The following is an 18,812-nucleotide window of genomic DNA, read 5'->3' as shown; positions in this document are numbered from 1 at the left end:
AAGGGCCGAGGTCATATCCAGGAGGTCTTATAGTCACCGATATTGAGGGCTCACACTTGGTGGAAATTCCCAATAGCCGTCGCTTCTCCCTTATTTTATTACTCAGATTAACATTTAACCTCATAACCTACAATAAGGAGATTTCACTCGTTATCTGATAACTTATATTTATATCATCTGTAGTGAAAGGTTTAGTGTCGCGACACACCTGCGAATTTTTTAAATTGTGCATAAATTAGGAGTATGCTAATAGTAAAGCAATTTTATAAAAGTAACAGGGTATCAGCGATCATTACAGCACGACAAAATAGCACGAATTAATGACGTTGTAGGTACATAATGATCGTTAGACTTGTATGGGTGTTCAAACAAAATAACTATTATCTTTGTTATTTGTGCATTTACGTTTATAATTCATAAATTAAAAATGTTACTGAAATTTAATGTAAGGAAGCTAAAACTGTATGAATTTTTATCTAATTACAATAAAAGATGTTTAATAGATTTATAATCTTATTTATTTTGCAAATATCCCGACAATCTTTGCTTTTTACGTATAAATTAATTAACACTGACCCGAATGTCTCACAAAAATCAATATATTCAAACGAAATCATCCCCATTGCCCCTAACACACACATCATGTGACCGAAAGCTCGGCGCGCATAGTTGAAAATCATTAGCGCTTTTCCTAGGTTGGCCTAACCCCCAACATCAAGTCTATTATTAGTATCATAACAGAATTTCTTATCGGTAGCCCAGAATACTACAGAGAATGACCTTGAGTGAAGTCACGCACTTGTGAACGATGTGTGTAGGAATAAAGGCGCCTTTGACAGATATCTAACACTCACCTTTTCGACTCAAGTCACTCTCCTCGCCTATCCCAAGTACCCACAAAGAATTACACAGCAATAGATGTGGACGGCTCGAACGCCACGAGCACACTAAAGCAAGTCGTTGCAATGTGGCGATAACAAATGATGCAGGCTTGCAGACTTAGGCAAAAAGTTTCAATATAAGCACCCCCATTTGTTTGAAGGAAGGAAGTGTAAATAGCTGAATAAGCGCTAGAGGTGGGTAGATAGAAAAAACAAATTTTCATTATCGCGGCAGGTGTCTCGTGGCGGCTTAATCCAGCGCCGCGACGCCATGACACGCACTGATCAGAAAATCTTTAATCTGAGGTTAAAATAAAATATACTGAGTTACTGTATATTTTAGACCCGTGATAGTCTAGTGGATATGACCTCTGCCTCCGATTTCGGAGGGTGTGGGTTCGAATCCTGTCCGGGGCATGCACCTCCAACTTTTCAGTTGTGTGCATTTTAAGAAATTAAATATCACGTGTCTCAATCGGTGAAGGAAAACATTGTGAGGAAATCTGCATACCAGAGAATTTCTTAATTCTCTGCGTGTGTGAAGTCTGCCAATCCGCATTGAGCCAGCGGGGTGGACTATTGGCCTAACCCCTCTCATTCTGAGAGGGGACTCGAGCTCAGCAGTGATCCGTATATGGGTTGATAACGACGACTATAAGATAATAATAAAATAAGATATATTTTAACCTCAGATTAGATATTCGCGTAGCTGCAGTTGACGAAATCAATATAACAATCAATTTGAGGTTCTCTCAGCTGTTCGATAATGCATTTCTTACATTATTTCTATATTTAAAAAAAAGAAAAACCAAAGGACGCCTGACTCCGTTCGTTTGATATTTTGTGTGTACACAAATCCCGTGTTTGTGGATGTTTTTTTTTCAGGATGTGAAAATGTTTTTAAAAATAAAATGCAATTAAATGAAATAGAGAGAAATAATTGCATGCAAAAAGTCAGTTTCACACTTTCCAAGAATTTTAACGCGCAAGTTCGTCATGGAACACTATTACCTGTGATTACGTAATTTTTTTCATTTTACGAGTAAGTATATAGTGATCATTAATAGTGACACTTCTCTTTGTGTGTGAAACTTGACTGGTTTTAGTATCGCCAAATCGGTATTTAATTGAATTCTCAGAAATACATTCTAACTATATTTGTTTGTATATATTCATAGTTAATCAAAGGTCAAAGATAAGGCAGTAAACCACAGTTTTATAAGTTGTAATGTTATAATATCATTCAGATAGTTAACAAGATGAAACTGATATTGACATGTTTGTTTGTGTTCGCACTTGTGATTTTATTGAGTGAGTATAGTTGTTATAACTATTAATTAATGAGTGATTTTTTCAAAATTTTGATATATGATATATTTTTTTTTTATTTTTTACAAGTTAGCCCTTGACTACAATCTCACCGATGGTATGTGATATGTGGTAACTTGTTAGGAGGAGGATGAAAATCCACACTCCTTTCGGTTTCTACACAACACAACACAACACAACTTGGCGGTACGTCTTTGTCGATAGGGTGGTAACTAGCCACGGCCGAAACCTCCCACCAGCCAGACCTGGACCAATTAAGAAAACCTCAATCGGTCCAGCCGGGGATCGAACCCGTTCACTGCGCCACGGAGGCCGTCAAAATAACTCGTACTTAAACTATTTTCTAACGTTGCTATATCATAACAGTATTAATAAATAAGGGTCGATATTTTAAAGTTGTATCTATTTTTTAATGCCTTATTAAAAAAAAAAGGAAATAATTTTGGCTGATTATCAGGTCTGTTCTATAGGTATGTACACACAATTTCATAAAAATCCGTCTAGCCGATTCGGATGAGAAAACAGATACTGCGACAAGAGAATTTTATGCATTAGAAGATTAAGAAAAGTATATAGAAAACCTCATAAAAGTTCAAGTCTTTTCATTTGATGCGACACGACGTATACAAACTATTGATATATCTTTTTGCCCACCAAAAGTTTGGCTGGTGGGAGGCTTTGGCCGTGGCTAGTTACCACCCTACCGACAAAGACAAGCGATTTAGCGTTCCTGTACGATGTCGTGTAGAAACCGAAAGGGGTGTGGATTTTCGTCCTCCTCCTAACAAGTTAGCCCGCTTCCATCTTCGACTGCATCATCACTTACCATCAGGTGAGATTAATTACAAGGGCTAACTTGTAAAGAATAAAAAAAAAAACTCCTAGATTTACAAAGGAAGAAAGAGTAGGAAAATAATTCCTCTTTTTTTCATAATTTAAGGTTCAGTACTTATTTTTTCTACCTAATAAAAATATTTTAGATGGTCATCAATTCCGCTGTGACTACAAGTACTCCCGCCAGGCTCAAGGCTGGCTGAAGCTGCACAGGATCCCCGCTAATTGGCGCGAAGCGAGACTGCGATGTCATTTAGAAGGTAATTGACGATCATACTAGCTACACTACAAGTGTCTTGTACCTTTTCTGCTTTATAAAGAAGCTTACTGAGTTCCGAGTTGTTTGATTAGCTTCGGATCAATCTGCAAAGACTGCTAAGATTTTCAGTAGAGTTCATAGACGTTGTGGGGGCGCCCCCAGGGGACCATTCACCCGCTGAGTGTTGAATTCTCATAGAGTTTAAATTCGACACTCAGCGGGCGAACGATCCACTGGGGGCGCCCCCGCATCGTCTATGAATTTGTGGTTGTGGCCGGTGACCCGTGTGTGGGAGCCCTTATTGTCTTATTTAATTTAATCGTCTATTAAACAACGAAATTATTTAAACACATAATATCTAAATATTGTCTATAATTTTAGAATTTAAACTATCGTGAGTGTTATTCATATTAGTTGATTATGAAACACGGCTAAAACTCACGTGATATTAGGTCGGAGTATGCCCGACTAGTTTCGAACTGATACGAGCTGGTTCTTTCATCGCGGTACGATCCAAACTGCGTTCGAAACTAGTCGGGCATACTCCGACTTAATATCACGTGAGTTTTAGCCGTGTTTCATAATCAATTAATTGTCTATAATGTCGAGTTGTGTATTTATGAAGTATAAAAACTATATAAATATATAATGTAAGTAAACACAAATTGTGCTCAGTGGAGTCCAAAGACCTTATAGTTAGTAAGTATAAGGTCTTTGGTGGAGTCAAATTCGGATCACTTTTTGCTGTGATTTTGTAGGGTAAAAAATCTATAGTAAAAATAATCATTGTAGAAAAGGTATGGGTAAATAAAGTAAAGTAAGAGTAAGGGTAATTAACATCACCGCCTTCAACGTGATCAGCAGGTAGAACGTAATATGATGTTATTTTTCGCTTTTTAGTTTCGTTTGCACGTTTTATGTTTTTGAAGTCGGATGAATTTTATTTAGTAAAATTTCAAAAAAATACCTTAACTTTTAGAAAAAAATTGAGGAGATTGAGGGGCTGTTTCAAAACTTAGGTTTCTACTTAGCTATCTACTCGTAAGTCTAATTTGAATGCGGTTCGGGTTAATTTTGGATTTAAGTTTAGGAAAGCCGCTTGGACTATTTATCTCTGATTCCGGGCAAGTTTGTACAGAGATCGAGTTGGTGGCAAAGATCCACATATTCCCGAAACTTCTGTGCCACTTGTGTCAATAAAGAAGATTGACTTAAACGGCTTGTAAACTTTTATACAATACTAGCTGACGCCTTGCGGTTTTACTTGCGTAGTTCCCGTTTCCGCAAAAATATGGCGATAAGATATAGCCTATAACACTCACAAATAACGTCGCTTTATTGCAGTAAAAGAATTTTCAAAATCCAGAGAATACCGCCTACAACACCTCAAACTTTTCCTCTTTATTATATTACAATAAATACATTAATGTAATGTTACTGTATCCAGTTTATTATTTGTACCTTGTGAGAAATATTTATTTATTTATTTATTTAGATATATAATTACAAATATAAATTCAAAATTTTTATAGGTAATTAGAAAGTTGTTATTTCAGTACAAAGATTTATTTCACAAGCACGTTAAAAAAGTCAAGAAAAGCAATTTTGAATATCAAAACTTTCTTTAATAAACGATATCACTTAAAATAATAGTTTAGGTTGGTACAATAATATTCCTGATCGACTTTTACCATCTTGCCTCTAAGAATTCATTACAAAGAAATCTGATAAATACTGTAACTATTGCTATTTATTTACATTTGTAGGTACCTGCCCCCCTAGCCAAGTGTCGTCGATTCTTTTTCTACGATCGCTAACGCTTCGAAAACTAGAAAAATGTATGGGAATGACAGATCTTGATCACGTGACCTGTCGATAGCAAATGTCATTCCCATACATCTTTCTAGTTTTCGAAGCGTTAGCGATCGAAGAAAGAGAATCGACGTGTCACTTGGCTAGGGGGGCTGTTGCTTAATTGCACTATTAACGTGGTTCAGATATAAGAAACGGCTTCTTGAACCGCTTCCTGAACTGTTGTAGAATAACTTATATTTATTTTTCAAAAAAAACTTGATTTATCATTTATTTCAACGGTCCATTGCAGGGCCAATATATGAGAGGAAATATGAAGCTTAGGCCCACCACTCTGCTCCAGTGTGGGTTGGCGGGCTTAGCTTAGTATCCGGGACCAACGGCATAACGTAACTGTAACACATCCAACTGCCCATCTCTGGGCTGAGAAAACAAAATGGAAACTTAGAAGAAAGAAAATATCAGCATTTAGTAAGCCCGTTCTAACATTCGAACCCAAGACCTAGTGATCCAAAACCACTGGACCAGAGGCAATTGTAAGACCGTTCATCAACATCATCAACATCATCATCATATCAGCCGATGAACTCGCTTGATGTCGTCAGTCCACCCGCTGAGGGGTCGACAGCTTTCTAGTGCGGGGTCGCCATTTTGGCACTTTGGGACCCTAACGCCCATCAGCTCTTCGAACTATGTGCCCCGCCCATTGCCACATCAGCTTCGCAACTCGTTGAGCTATGTCGGTGACTTTGGTTCTTCTGCGGATCTCCTCATTTGTGATTCGATCACGCAGAGATACTTCTAACATTGCTCGTTCCATCGCCCGCTGAGTGACTCTGAACCTTCTTAAAGACTTTAAAATTAAGACTTAATACGTAAGACTTTTAAATAAATTTGACTTCAGGCACTAACCTAGCGTCTCCGTTGACCAATGAGCTGAAGCTAGCGATGGTGAGTGAGATACAGCAAGCTGCGCTCGAGTGTGGAGTATTCACCGGCATCAGTAGTTTCTTCTCCAGAGGGGATTTCCACTCCGTTGAAGGTAAGAAGTTCTGATAAAACAATAGTAAATTATTATTTTGTATTGGTACCATTTTCTGAAAATGGCATAAAAACAGTGAGAAAATGTAAGCTTTGCTTACTCAGTGAGATAAATCGTTTTTAACGAAAACGAGGAAAGTAAAATGTTATTATATTTCTATAGATTGAATTGCCGGGATAGTCCAGTGGATATAACTTCCTTTGCCTAATGCTTTTGAAGGCAGGTTCAAATCCGGTCCGCGGCATGCACCTCTAAATTCTCCGTTATGTGCATTTTATGAATATTAAATATCACGTGCCTCAAACGGTGAAGGAAAAACAAAGTGAGGAAACCTGAAAATTTTTATTATTTTTCTGCGTGTGAGAAATCAAATTCTAACTATTAACTAAGTAACTCCTCTAATTCTGACTCGTGCATATAACAGTGAGCCGAATATAGCTTGTTCATTTATTTATTATAGATCCGATTTAATTCCAAATCGATATCTAAGCATTGCAAGAATGTTCGCTGCTTATTTTCAGGCATACAACTATCTAAAATACCTCACACATGGGTCAAAGGCGAACCAGACAATTACAACGATAACGAAAGCTGTTTACTGATGTCGGATAACGGAGAGCTGGCTGATGTCAGCTGTGCAGAGACCTTCCCGTATTTGTGCTACCGGAAGGCCGACAGGGTTTTTGTTAATAACATCTGCGGGACTTTAGACAATGGTGAGTGATTTATCATCAGGCGATGGATGTCCCCAGTTGGACACATGCTTTTTGTCTTCTTATATAAGGAATAAGCTCGCGCTTGACCACGATCTCATTTGATGGCAAGTGTAGATGTGGCCTAAGGTGGAACGCGCTTATCTAGAAGATGCCTATTCAGTCTCATCTCAAAGATGTCCAATATGTAAGAATCAGTAAATAATTGACTTCGAGAGAGAGTTCCATACCCTAGCCATACGTATAAGAAACGAAGAAGCAAATCGCTTCGTACGAGTACGAGACTAGGGATCTCAATGACTTAAGGTTGGAAAACTACCCGGTGTCTTGCAGTGCAATGGCGATGCTAAATGATGACGGTTGTACGATCTCAAATAGCTCCTGTGCACACTCTCCGGAATATACTTTGTACAAAAACTGAGAGACTAGCAATCTTCTTGCGATGACTAAGACTTTGAAGTTTTGTCAGATACGGTGTAGCTAGCTAATTATAAGCATAATTTCTTTATTTCTAAACGTCTATCATTTGATTCAAGTCGACTATCTGAACTGTTCCAGAGTATCGGTTCGACAGCCGCACTGGCAGTTGCTACAAGTTCCACAAGGTGCCGCGCACGTGGTCGCGCGCCTACATGGCGTGCGCGGCCGAGGGCGGCCACTTGGCCATCATCAACAGTGATACTGAGGCTACGGTATATACAACCACCATAAGTATCAGTTCGACAGCCGCACGGGCAGTTGCTACAAGTTCCACAAGGTGCCGCGCACGTGGTCGCGCGCCTACATGGCGTGCGCGGCCGAGGGCGGCCACTTGGCCATCATCAACAGTGATACTGAGGCTACGGTATATACAACCACCATAAGTATCAGTTCGACAGCCGCACGGGCAGTTGCTACAAGTTCCACAAGGTGCCGCGCACGTGGTCGCGCGCCTACATGGCGTGCGCGGCCGAGGGCGGCCACTTGGCCATCATCAACAGTGATACTGAGGCTACGGTATATACAACCACCATAAGTATCAGTTCGACAGCCGCACGGGCAGTTGCTACAAGTTCCACAAGGTGCCGCGCACGTGGTCGCGCGCCTACATGGCGTGCGCGGCCGAGGGCGGCCACTTGGCCATCATCAACAGTGATACTGAGGCTACGGTATATACAACCACCATAAGTATCAGTTCGACAGCCGCACGGGCAGTTGCTATAAGTTCCACAAGGTGCCGCGCACGTGGTCGCGCGCCTACATGGCGTGCGCGGCCGAGGGCGGCCACTTGGCCATCATCAACAGTGATACTGAGGCTACGGTATATACAACCACCATAAGTATCAGTTCGACAGCCGCACGGGCAGTTGCTACAAGTTCCACAAGGTGCCGCGCACGTGGTCGCGCGCCTACATGGCGTGCGCGGCCGAGGGCGGCCACTTGGCCATCATCAACAGTGATACTGAGGCTACGGTATATACAACCACCATAAGTATCAGTTCGACAGCCGCACGGGCAGTTGCTACAAGTTCCACAAGGTGCCGCGCACGTGGTCGCGCGCCTACATGGCGTGCGCGGCCGAGGGCGGCCACTTGGTCATCATCAACAGTGATACTGAGGCTACGGTATATACAACCACCATAAGTATCAGTTCGACAGCCGCACGGGCAGTTGCTACAAGTTCCACAAGGTGCCGCGCACGTGGTCGCGCGCCTACATGGCGTGCAGGGACCAGATTAAAATGTAAAGTTTCTGGAAAGTCTGGCCTTCACAGTAATCAATGTATTTTGTTGCCAGGTTCTCAGGGAACTGTTTGCGATGAATCCGGCTAGTTCCATGATTGGTAGCTTCTGGAAAGACGTTGCCTTCGTTGGGTTCCACGATTGGGGCGAACATGGGGAATTCCTCACCATCGAAGGTATATTAATCTATTATCTATATACTGAGTAAAAAACGGAACCCCTTTTATGATCTCCCGCGAGTCACAGTAAATTTTCTCCAAATCTACTCTACGGATTAAGTTAATATTTGGTGCACATATCTATCAATACGAGTAACTGTGTACCAAAAGCAGAGGTGGAAAAATAAAAAAAAAGCAATTTGTTTACTGCACATTTCCTAAAAGAGTTATGAGTCATTTTCATCGTCATCATCATTATCAACCCACCGGTTCACTGCTAAGTTTGAGTATACTCTCAGAATGAGAGGGATTAGGTCAATAGTCCACCACGCTGACCCAATGCGGATTGGCAGACTGTGTATGAGACTGATCTATGAGTATAGTAGTAGCATTTCTTGATAAAAGGAGCTGAAATGTTTTATTTTTTTTTATTATTTTATTACAAGTTATTCAATAAAACAGACAAAAATTGGCCTTCACATACTCCTATCTCCGAAACTACGGAACTTTATAATATAAAAAGAAAAACAGAAATTTAGCTTTCTACCTAAAGAAAAACCTTTACGAAATCCTGGGAGGTTACTTTTGCGGGGCAAGATTCTGGGGGCCGTTTGTTATATGAACTGGTTGTTCTATTGGCATCGTCGTCATCAACCCATATTTGGCTCACTGCTGAGCTCGAGTCTCCTCTCAGAATGAGAGGGGTTAGGCCAATAGTCCACCACGCTGGCCCAATGCGGATTGGCAGATTTTACAGACGCAGAAAATTAAGATAGTTCTCTGGTATGCAGGTTTCCTCACGATGTTTTCCTTCATCGATTGAGACACGTGATATTTAATTTCTTAAAATGCACACAACTGAAAAGTTGGAGGTGCATGCCCCGGACCGAATTCGAACCCACACCCTCCGGAATCGGAGGCAGAGGTCATATCCACTGGGCTATTGGCATGTTCCAGGGAAAACACTGAAAGATGCGGGCTACGCGAAGTTCTCTGGCGGCGAGCCCAATAACGCTACGACGGGCGAGTTCTGTGGCGCCATCTACCGGAGCGCGTTGTTCGACGACCTGTGGTGTGAGAACCCTTACGCTTTCATCTGTGAGAAGAAACCCGACAGTCTTGTCTGCGACGACTGACGACTGTCGTTAGAAAGAAATTATTAACTAAATGACATTCGTTCGTTTCATTGATTCGTAGATACAACAATAGTTCGTAAGCATTGTAGCTATATAATGAGGCAGCTTTTGAAAATAAAGTTATTCCATACTCTGACTTCATTGTCGACTATTATTTCCTCTTATCGGTTAAGTTCAGTTCATTTGTAAATCTATGAAAGACAAAGTAAAAATATAAAATAATCAGAACAGGATTATTTTAGATTATAGAACTCATTGAGAGTAGAAAATGTTCTACTAAACTCAATAAGACACAGATAATTAAAAAAAAATGATTGACTTTTAGTAATGTGCTTATTTACACGATTTACACATATTACGTCCAAGTTATTTTGACATCACAGACAAGACACAGACACAGAGTTGCGAAGCTTACTAACCCGAGCGACTAGTACTCTAGACTAAGACCTTAGCCATGTGGTCGTCGACATCGATTCTCTTTCTACAAATGCTAACGTTTCGAAAACAAAAAGAAATATATAGGAATGACAAATCCGATCGACAACTTGATCACGTGACCTGTCTATAATGACTGTCGTTCCTATACATTTTGTTATTTTCGAAGCATTAGCTTTTGTAGAAAGAGAATCAATGTGCCACATGGCTATGGCCCTCATTCTAGAGCATTAGTCGCTCGGGTCCGTAAGCTTCGCAACTTCGAGTATCTGTCTGTGAATTCAAAATAACTTGGACGTAATATGTGTAAATCGTGTAAATAACTATAAGCACATTATGCATACAGTTATAAACACGTTACTAAAACTCAATATTTTTTTTTATTTTTTGTGTGTCTGGGCTTATTTTTGGAATTATACTTTTGTACCCATACCGGGCTCTTAGTCATGAGCTGGTTCTTGCAATGCGGCACGAGCTAACTGCGACACGGCAGCTTGAGCGGCCGCTCGCAGCGCGCGTTGGGAGAGGGGCTGTGGGATGGGGAGTGAAGGTTCCGTTACACTCTCCGACGGTTCATGAATGTCATCTTGACTGGTTCTGAGAGCTGCCGCAAGTGCCGCCGTGTCGCAAGAACCAGCTCATGACTAAGAGCCCCGTATGGGTTCGAAACTAGTCGGGCATACACCTATGTTGTGTCACGTGAGTTTTAGCCGTGTTTCATAATCAAATAATATGAATAACACTCAATACAGTTAAAATTGTAAAACATAAAGGTGGCTTTTCTAAGTCGCAGGCGTCCGCTAGTTTCAAAATATTCATTTATTTTTAATCTGCAAATAATTAAATTTAGAACAAAAAGGCAGCCTTATCACTGAAAGATTTTGGACACGCACGTTTGTCATGGATTGCTATTAGCAGTAATAACCATTACCCAGATTTGATATAGGATTGTGAAATACGAGTACATAACTTTGCATAGAGTTGATTTAAACCTATTAAAACAAATAGGTATATAATTTTCTTCATTTTTGTAATGCTTCTTAACTGATTTTTATGGCTATAATACCACTAAAATCTTGGCATTTATTTAAATTCACAGAAATACATTTCAACTTTAGTTGTTTGTATATAAAAATTTGTTTAATATTCCTAATGCAATAAATTACCTTAACAAACATTCAGTTAGTTTTGAAGATGAGACAGGCATTGGGGTATTATTTTGTGTTCGCATTTGTGACCTTAATGAGTGAGTAAAACTATTATAATTTATATTAAATTATTTATATTATTATTGTTAATCAAAGCCGTTTCTGAAAGAACTGTCTGAAAATCCTAAGTGTTTATGATTTATTTTTATTTTAATTCTTATCAAAACAAATTCATCAAACCCAAACACAAGGTAGCTACTGTAAACCGTTGAGGAGTTCCCTTAATTGTCTCTCGTCTCCATTACTGGTCTGGTAATGATAGTTACAACTCATGTAGACGTAAAATGCTTATCGATACAAATTAATTAAGTCCAAACACGAGGAAGGTAACTGCTGTAAATCGATGAGAAGTTCCCTCATCTGTGCTTCGGCTCCATCATCAGATTGACAACAAACCTCCATTGAATTGTAGTGCTTTAAAATACCTAACGAAAACATTATAAGATTATTTTTTAAAAAAATTGCATGCCATTTTGTAGCAAATTGTATGCCAACATTTATTGTACCAAGATCTGTATTTCACAATTTGCAAATAAAGAATTATGATTTATGAATTAAAAAACGCACTAGTTGTTGCTACAACATTCGAGAGTTTCCCTCGATTTCTCCAAGATCCCATAATCAGATCCTGACATGATTACTATAGGAAAACTGAAAAGCATACCCTCTCAAATGAAAAAAGAATTTTTGAAATCGGTTCAGGCGTCTTCAAGTAATCGGTGAACATACATAAAAAAAAGATTTAGATGAATTGATAACTTTTTTGAAGTCGGTTAAAAATAGTTTGATAATTTTATTTATTTGACGACACTTCCATTACGCCTCGTAATATACATATTAGGTACCTTTTTTTAAAATCCTTTTTAGATGGCCATCAGTTCCGCTGTGACTACAAGTACTTCCCGCAAGCTGAAGGCTGGCTGAAGCTACACAGGATCCCTACTAATTGGCGCGAAGCGAGACTGAGATGTCATTTAGAAGGTAATTGACGATCATACTAATACAGATGAGAGTTTACGAGTTTTTCGTACGTAATTTATGTTAAATATCTTTTTTAATATTGGTGATTTTTTTTTATAGTAGTAATGAACTGACCAGGTGGATGGTCTACTGTAAGTGGGAAACTAATTTCTATATCTCTGAGCAATATTTCACAGAACATGCAATCTAAAGCCCTTCACTTTAAAATCTTCTAGATATTAAGCATAAATGTGCACCGGAGCTCAGGCTCTTTAGACCAAGACACAACAATGCTGTTTGGTGGCAGAAATAAGTATGGCAGTAATACTTCCTGAGACAAGCTGTCTCAAAAAGCCGTATTGTTTATTCGTGCAAATTGAAAATGAGTGCCAATTGAAATTGCGAGTCACATGATTAAAGATAGGCAAGGCAAGTGGAGTCCAATGATTTCTGTACTGGTACCCTATAGAGACGAAAAACGAGGCAAAGGACGTCAGCATATAGGATGGCCAGATGATCTAAAACTAACGGCAGAAAAACACAGGAGAGAACAGAGTGGAAAAGACTAGAGTAGGCCTATGCCTTTAAGCACTCGGAACTACTAAACAAAATTTATGAAACTCAAATATAATATTTGTATTTCTAACTTGTCAGAATAAAGAGCTTATTATTTTAGCATAATAATCCAATAAAGTAACAGGCAGATAATATAATAAATATAAGAACTCTTTTGAATGTTAAGGCTTACCATCGTAAGGCTTAACTTTTCAAAAGAGTTCTTAAATAAATTTTATTTCAGGTGGTAATCTGGCCTCTCCGTTGGATGCCGGCCTGAGGCTAGCGATGCAGGCTGCGATGCAACAAGCGGAATTAGTAAAGAGTGGTGTTTTCACCGGCATCAGTGGATTCTTCTCAAGAGGGGATTTTCATTCTATCGAGGGCAAGTTGAACACTTGGCGTTTTAGGAATCTGTAGTGTCAGAGAAGTATAACAATACTGCTACGATATATTTAAGATATTCGATCAGTTTCCAGTTCCTTTTTGTTCTTAAGCTCAACTGATGTTAATCCTGTTATCGCCGCGTTGGCCGCTTTTAAATTTACATGTTTATAATAAATAATGTAGGAAATAGTAGTCTGTGGCGGATATGACGTCGCTCGATCTCGTGTTGGCTTCAGTGTGCTCGTGGCGTTCGAGCCGTCCACATCTCTTGTTGTGTAATTCTTTATGTGTTACTTGGGATAGGCGGGGAGAGTGACTTGAGTGGAAAACGGGAGTGTTAGTCGACTGTCAAAGGATCCTTTAACCCTACACACATCGTTCACAAGTGCGTGACTCCACTCAAGGTCATTCTCTGCCATTCTGGGGTCTTATTTTGGTTACAGTTTGATTTGTTAATTAAGTTGTCGTGACAATGTTATGTTATGAATCATAACCTTTGTTGGACATTAGTTTTGTTATATTTGTAATCACTTTTAAGTCCAATAATAATCCTATAACCTGTGTCATTTAGATAATTGAATGAGTGATGATTGAGTCCAGCTTTTAATCATGCACCTATTGAGGTTAATGGTTGATAAAACAAAATATTACTCATGTAATGTTTATAAAACAGGCATTCCACTCTCTCAAATACCACACACATGGTACGGAGGCGAACCGGATAATCACAACGATAACGAAAGCTGCATACTGATGGTGAATAACGGAGACCTGGCTGATGTCAGCTGTGCAGAGACCTTCCCGTATTTGTGCTACGGGAAGGCCGGCAGGGCTCTCGTTACTAACAACTGCGGGACTTTCGATAACGGTGAGTTTCATCATCATCATCATCACCAACCGACGGAAGTCCATTGTTAGACATCATGCTTTAATTGTCTTGGAATATGTGTTTAGTGATACAGTTAATCTTGGTAACTTTATATAACATCAAAAACACTGTTTCAGAAAAAAAATATATATGATTGTTGATGCTTGATGTCTAAAAGTTTGTTCCAGAGTATCAGTTCGACAGCCGCACGGGCAGTTGCTACAAGTTCCACAAGGTGCCGCGCACGTGGTCGCGCGCCTACATGGCGTGCGCGGCCGAGGGCGGCCACTTGGCCATCATCAACAGTGATACTGAGGCTACGGTATATACAACCACCATAAGTATCAGTTCGACAGCCGCACGGGCAGTTGCTACAAGTTCCACAAGGTGCCGCGCACGTGGTCGCGCGCCTACATGGCGTGCGCGGCCGAGGGCGGCCACTTGGCCATCATCAACAGTGATACTGAGGCTACGGTATATACAACCACCATAAGTATCAGTTCGACAGCCGCACGGGCAGTTGCTACAAGTTCCACAAGGTGCCGCGCACGTGGTCGCGCGCCTACATGGCGTGCGCGGCCGAGGGCGGCCACTTGGCCATCATCAACAGTGATACTGAGGCTACGGTATATACAACCACCATAAGTATCAGTTCGACAGCCGCACGGGCAGTTGCTACAAGTTCCACAAGGTGCCGCGCACGTGGTCGCGCGCCTACATGGCGTGCGCGGCCGAAGGCGGCCACTTGGCCATCATCAACAGTGATACTGAGGCTACGGTATATACAACCACCATAAGTATCAGTTCGACAGCCGCACGGGCAGTTGCTACAAGCTCCACTACACTACTGGCCTTCATGGCGTTTTTTTTTTAAATTAATGATAAGTCTGCCCTTTTCTAGGATCTTATCTAATGTTAAGTGATAATGGAGTCTAAGATGGAAGTGTGCTAACTTGGAGGACAGTTTATTCTATTTATTTTTCTCTGTCGATTTCAAAGTGACACCATACTGGAACGTTAAATCTCTTGGAGGTACAGTAATTTGTGCCGGTAGGTTTAGTATGTCAATGATATGACGGATCCCGGGGTCCGCCCTCGAATATTTTAATTGATTTTGGCACAGCTTTTCCACTTGCACTCACCTAACCTTCCGATAATGATACAGAGGTCGCACTACAGGAGCCTACAACAAATACATAATTAAATTATGTATGTGTGAGAGTAATAGATAATTGTATTTTGTTGTCAGGTTCTCAGGGAACTGTTTGCAAAGAATCCGGCAAGTTCCATGGTAGGTAACTTCTGGAAAGACGTCGCCTTCATTGGATTCCAAGATTGGGGCGAAAATAGGGAATTCCTCACAATTGAAGGTAATCTATACTAATGTTATAAAGCTGAAGAGTTTGTTTGTTTGTTTGATTGAACGCGCTAATCTCAGGAACTACTGGTCTGATTTGAAAAATTCTTTCAGTGTTAGATAGCCCATTTATCGAGAAAGGCTATAGGCTATATCTTATTCCCGTATTCCTACGGGAACGGGAACTACGCGGGTGAAACCGCGCGGCGTCAGCTAGTAAATATTATATACTTGCGGACGCCCATGACTTAGTTCGTGTGAACTTTCTTTTGTCTGTTTCTGTTTTTCTCAAATCCTGTGATATATAATCATAATAGTATATTGTTAGTTATTGTTGTTGACCCTCCAAAGGTGGACTTAGAAGACTGTTTTTTATTTAGAAGAATAGACTTGACATATTACGAGTACATCGATGCTTGTTCCAATAGAATTTTCACAAAGTTCAAGTACATAAGTGTGCTATCTAAGTAAACAAAATTGCGCATTTCTTGCTTGCTGTGACTTTCCAGTGATAAGTATTTATGGTCACTGGATTAGTCCAACCTTCTGATAATGTTGTCAAAACAAATTGTTCGTATAATTGGACTGTTCAGGGCAAACGCTAGAAGAGGCAGGCTACGCGAAATACGCAAGCGGTGAGCCGAACATCGCGGAGAGAGGCAACGTCTGCGGCGCCATCTACCGGAGCGCGCTGTTAGATGACCTGTGGTGTAATAGGAGCCCCTACGCCTTCATCTGTGAGAAGAAACCAGAAAACCCTGTCTGCCACGACTGACGACAACTGTCATAAGAACGAAAAAAAAAATAAAGTATCATAGTATATTTATTTCATGTATTGAAACGCCGCCGGAGGAATTTACTGTTGGAAATTTTGCTGCCTCTCATTTTTTTTTATTAAGAAAGAATACAATAAGGAACTTAAGTTAACTTATCCTAATAACTATACAAATCATTCCTCTCATTGAAATATTTCAATTATTACTTTAAATATACACAGTGCTAGTTTCACCGTCTTTTAGCTGCCCCAACATCTATTAGTCCAATACAAGAAACCCCTTAACAATATTAAAAATGACCACATGCTAATTTACACTCTAGCGAACAAAAAAGTTAATTTATGAAAAAACTTAAACACCTCTTTAATTCTGTTACGTAAGTATGAAGTTATTGAACATTAGACTAAAGTGAATGACCTCAAAGGGACCAACGATCCCCATAGCGGGATCGCGGCGAATAGGTAGGTGTTTGAAAATACAGGATGTTTTAAAGTAATCGAATTTTGAAAGTTTGTTACAATCGCAGCTCCTTGAATTGTACCTGATTTACATCGTACAAGTAATAACTTGAAATCAAGTAATAAGTGGAAATCAAGATAAAGCATTTTGTCAGCTCTACCACCCTGTAGTTACACTAATGATACGGCTACCGTAATGCTACTGTCTGCCGCCAGTACTATCTTTACTGAAATCTATTTACCTGTGAAAGAACAGATTGATTTGAAACTGTCAAGAATAACTAATCTGCTCTAAAGTTTTCAAACTTAAATATTTCCTTTCGTTCAACATCCGAGAGATCTGCGTTATGTCAGTAAGGCTGAAGGTACACGACGCGTTGCGGCGCCGCATCGCAAAGATCTTACCATATCAGCGAGTATACGAGCGATGCGGCGCCGCAATGTTGTTATGTCGCAGCAGCGCTGTAGCAGCGTTGGACAGCCTGTTAATTAGAGCGGGGGCACACGAGCGGTGCGGCGCCGCAACGTTGTTATGTTGCAGCGGCGTCGTAGCACAGTCGACAGTCTGTTAATAAAATAATGTTGTGACGCATAAACAACTGAGCGGTCCCGCTCCGACGTCGCAATGCATTCACCCCTCCTCGCCTCGTCTCGATGGTTTCAAGTCGCACGGAGCGCATCGTGTGACATGAAACAGACATTTCTATATAAGACGACGCAGTGATACCGCTCCGGCGCCGCACCGTCGCCGCACCGTCGCCGCAACGCATCGTGTGCCGGGGCTCTTATGTCTACAGAGCGGGGAACTAATTCAGCGGTATTGTGTTTCTTTGATGGGTATTATTAACTTTTGAATGAGAAATGAAAATTTGATGACTAACCCAGGGGCTTCAATTTATGGGGGCTCAAAGTAACCTCAAGTAAGTAAAGAAGCCTCAATATCAACAGCTCAACGGTAAAAGGGACCAAATCATTACCGAGGGGTTGTAGTTCGATGCCTGCCCGCAGGACAATTTGTCCCACTCATATTAGTACCTACATCAATGTTACTACATTATGACGTCACAAAATGGACGCGTTATTGACGTTTGGAAAATTAAAAAAAAACATGATTTTTAAATTAAGTTTTATAAGAAATCCTTACCTTTTTTTATTAAAATCGATATATTTCGGGCCCTTAATCCATGTACTATACGAAATTAATATTGTTTATATTAAATTTGATATGAGTCAACTACCCTAATATTAACTCCGTGGTGTCAACTGTGTGAGGTCTAATTATTATAGGACTCATAAGTGATTACAAATATAAGAAAACTAATGTCGAACAAAGGTTATGATTCACAACACTTGTCAGGACAAACTGTAACCAAAATAAGACCCTAGAATGGCAGAGAATGACCTTGAGTGAAGTCACGTACTTGTGAACGATTTCTTTGAGCGTTAACAAACACTCCCCTTTTCCACTCAAGTCACTCTCCCCGCCTGTCCCAAGTAACCCATAAAGAATTACACAACAAGAGATGTGGACGGCTCGAACGCCACGAGCACACTGAAGCCAACACGAGATCGAGCGACGTCATATCCGTCACAGACTACTATTGCCAACACTAAACGGCGATAACATAATGGAACCTGAGATACCCTCGGCCACAGCAAGTCGGGGTTATGATATGTCACACAATTCATCGTCACACTCAATGTACAGCCATCACGGAATGAATAGGAAATGGGACATTATCCCATAATGTTATCCACTGCCCTATCAACCATCCTTAGTTCCAAATAAACAATACACGCGAATATAACTCTTAACACCTGGAGTTATGTGCTGAAATAGCCAGGCGCGCATTATGTCCGTCGTATCGTATGAAATATTACAAGTGTTTTGGACGTGTTGGTACATAATCGCTATTAGAAATT

At 40.3% G+C, this 18,812-nt stretch overlaps 2 protein-coding genes across 2 annotated transcripts; both read left to right on the top strand.

Moving 5' to 3' along the window:
• The first annotated feature begins 1,968 nt into the window (after positions 1-1,968).
• LOC112053987 (macrophage mannose receptor 1) lies at positions 1,969-10,026 on the top strand. The gene is made up of 7 exons (XM_024093619.2): positions 1,969-2,192; positions 3,191-3,304; positions 6,020-6,157; positions 6,679-6,873; positions 7,429-7,562; positions 8,647-8,767; positions 9,707-10,026. The coding sequence occupies exons 1-7, from the start codon at positions 2,141-2,143 to the stop codon at positions 9,883-9,885; spliced, it is 933 nt and encodes a 310-aa protein (XP_023949387.1). The 5' UTR covers positions 1,969-2,140; the 3' UTR covers positions 9,886-10,026.
• A 1,302-nt stretch (positions 10,027-11,328) lies between these two features.
• On the top strand, positions 11,329-16,524 carry LOC112053983 (uncharacterized). Its single transcript, XM_052884406.1, has 7 exons — positions 11,329-11,566; positions 12,396-12,509; positions 13,288-13,428; positions 14,104-14,298; positions 14,487-14,620; positions 15,548-15,668; positions 16,249-16,524. The coding sequence occupies exons 1-7, from the start codon at positions 11,515-11,517 to the stop codon at positions 16,428-16,430; spliced, it is 939 nt and encodes a 312-aa protein (XP_052740366.1). The 5' UTR covers positions 11,329-11,514; the 3' UTR covers positions 16,431-16,524.
• The last annotated feature ends 2,288 nt before the right edge of the window (positions 16,525-18,812 follow it).

The sequence above is a fragment of the Bicyclus anynana genome, chromosome 11 (assembly GCF_947172395.1).
Source record: "Bicyclus anynana chromosome 11, ilBicAnyn1.1, whole genome shotgun sequence".
Classification (NCBI taxonomy): Eukaryota; Metazoa; Arthropoda; class Insecta; order Lepidoptera; family Nymphalidae; genus Bicyclus; species Bicyclus anynana.
The sequence above is the reverse complement of the archived record's forward strand: the minus strand, read 5'-3'. Positions and strand labels throughout refer to the sequence as shown.

Bases quoted from the DNA above. Each gene is read 5' to 3' on its own strand.
- LOC112053987 (XM_024093619.2), top strand. From the start codon at position 2,141: ATGAAACTGATATTGACATGTTTGTTTGTGTTCGCACTTGTGATTTTA. The intron at 2,193-3,190 runs GTGAGTATAGTT...AAAATATTTTAG, and splicing joins CGCACTTGTGATTTTATTGA to ATGGTCATCAATTCCGCTGT. The intron at 6,874-7,428 runs GTGAGTGATTTA...GAACTGTTCCAG, and splicing joins CTGCGGGACTTTAGACAATG to AGTATCGGTTCGACAGCCGC.
- LOC112053983 (XM_052884406.1), top strand. From the start codon at position 11,515: ATGAGACAGGCATTGGGGTATTATTTTGTGTTCGCATTTGTGACCTTA. The intron at 14,621-15,547 runs GTATATACAACC...TTTTGTTGTCAG, and splicing joins ACAGTGATACTGAGGCTACG to GTTCTCAGGGAACTGTTTGC. The intron at 15,669-16,248 runs GTAATCTATACT...TGGACTGTTCAG, and splicing joins GGAATTCCTCACAATTGAAG to GGCAAACGCTAGAAGAGGCA.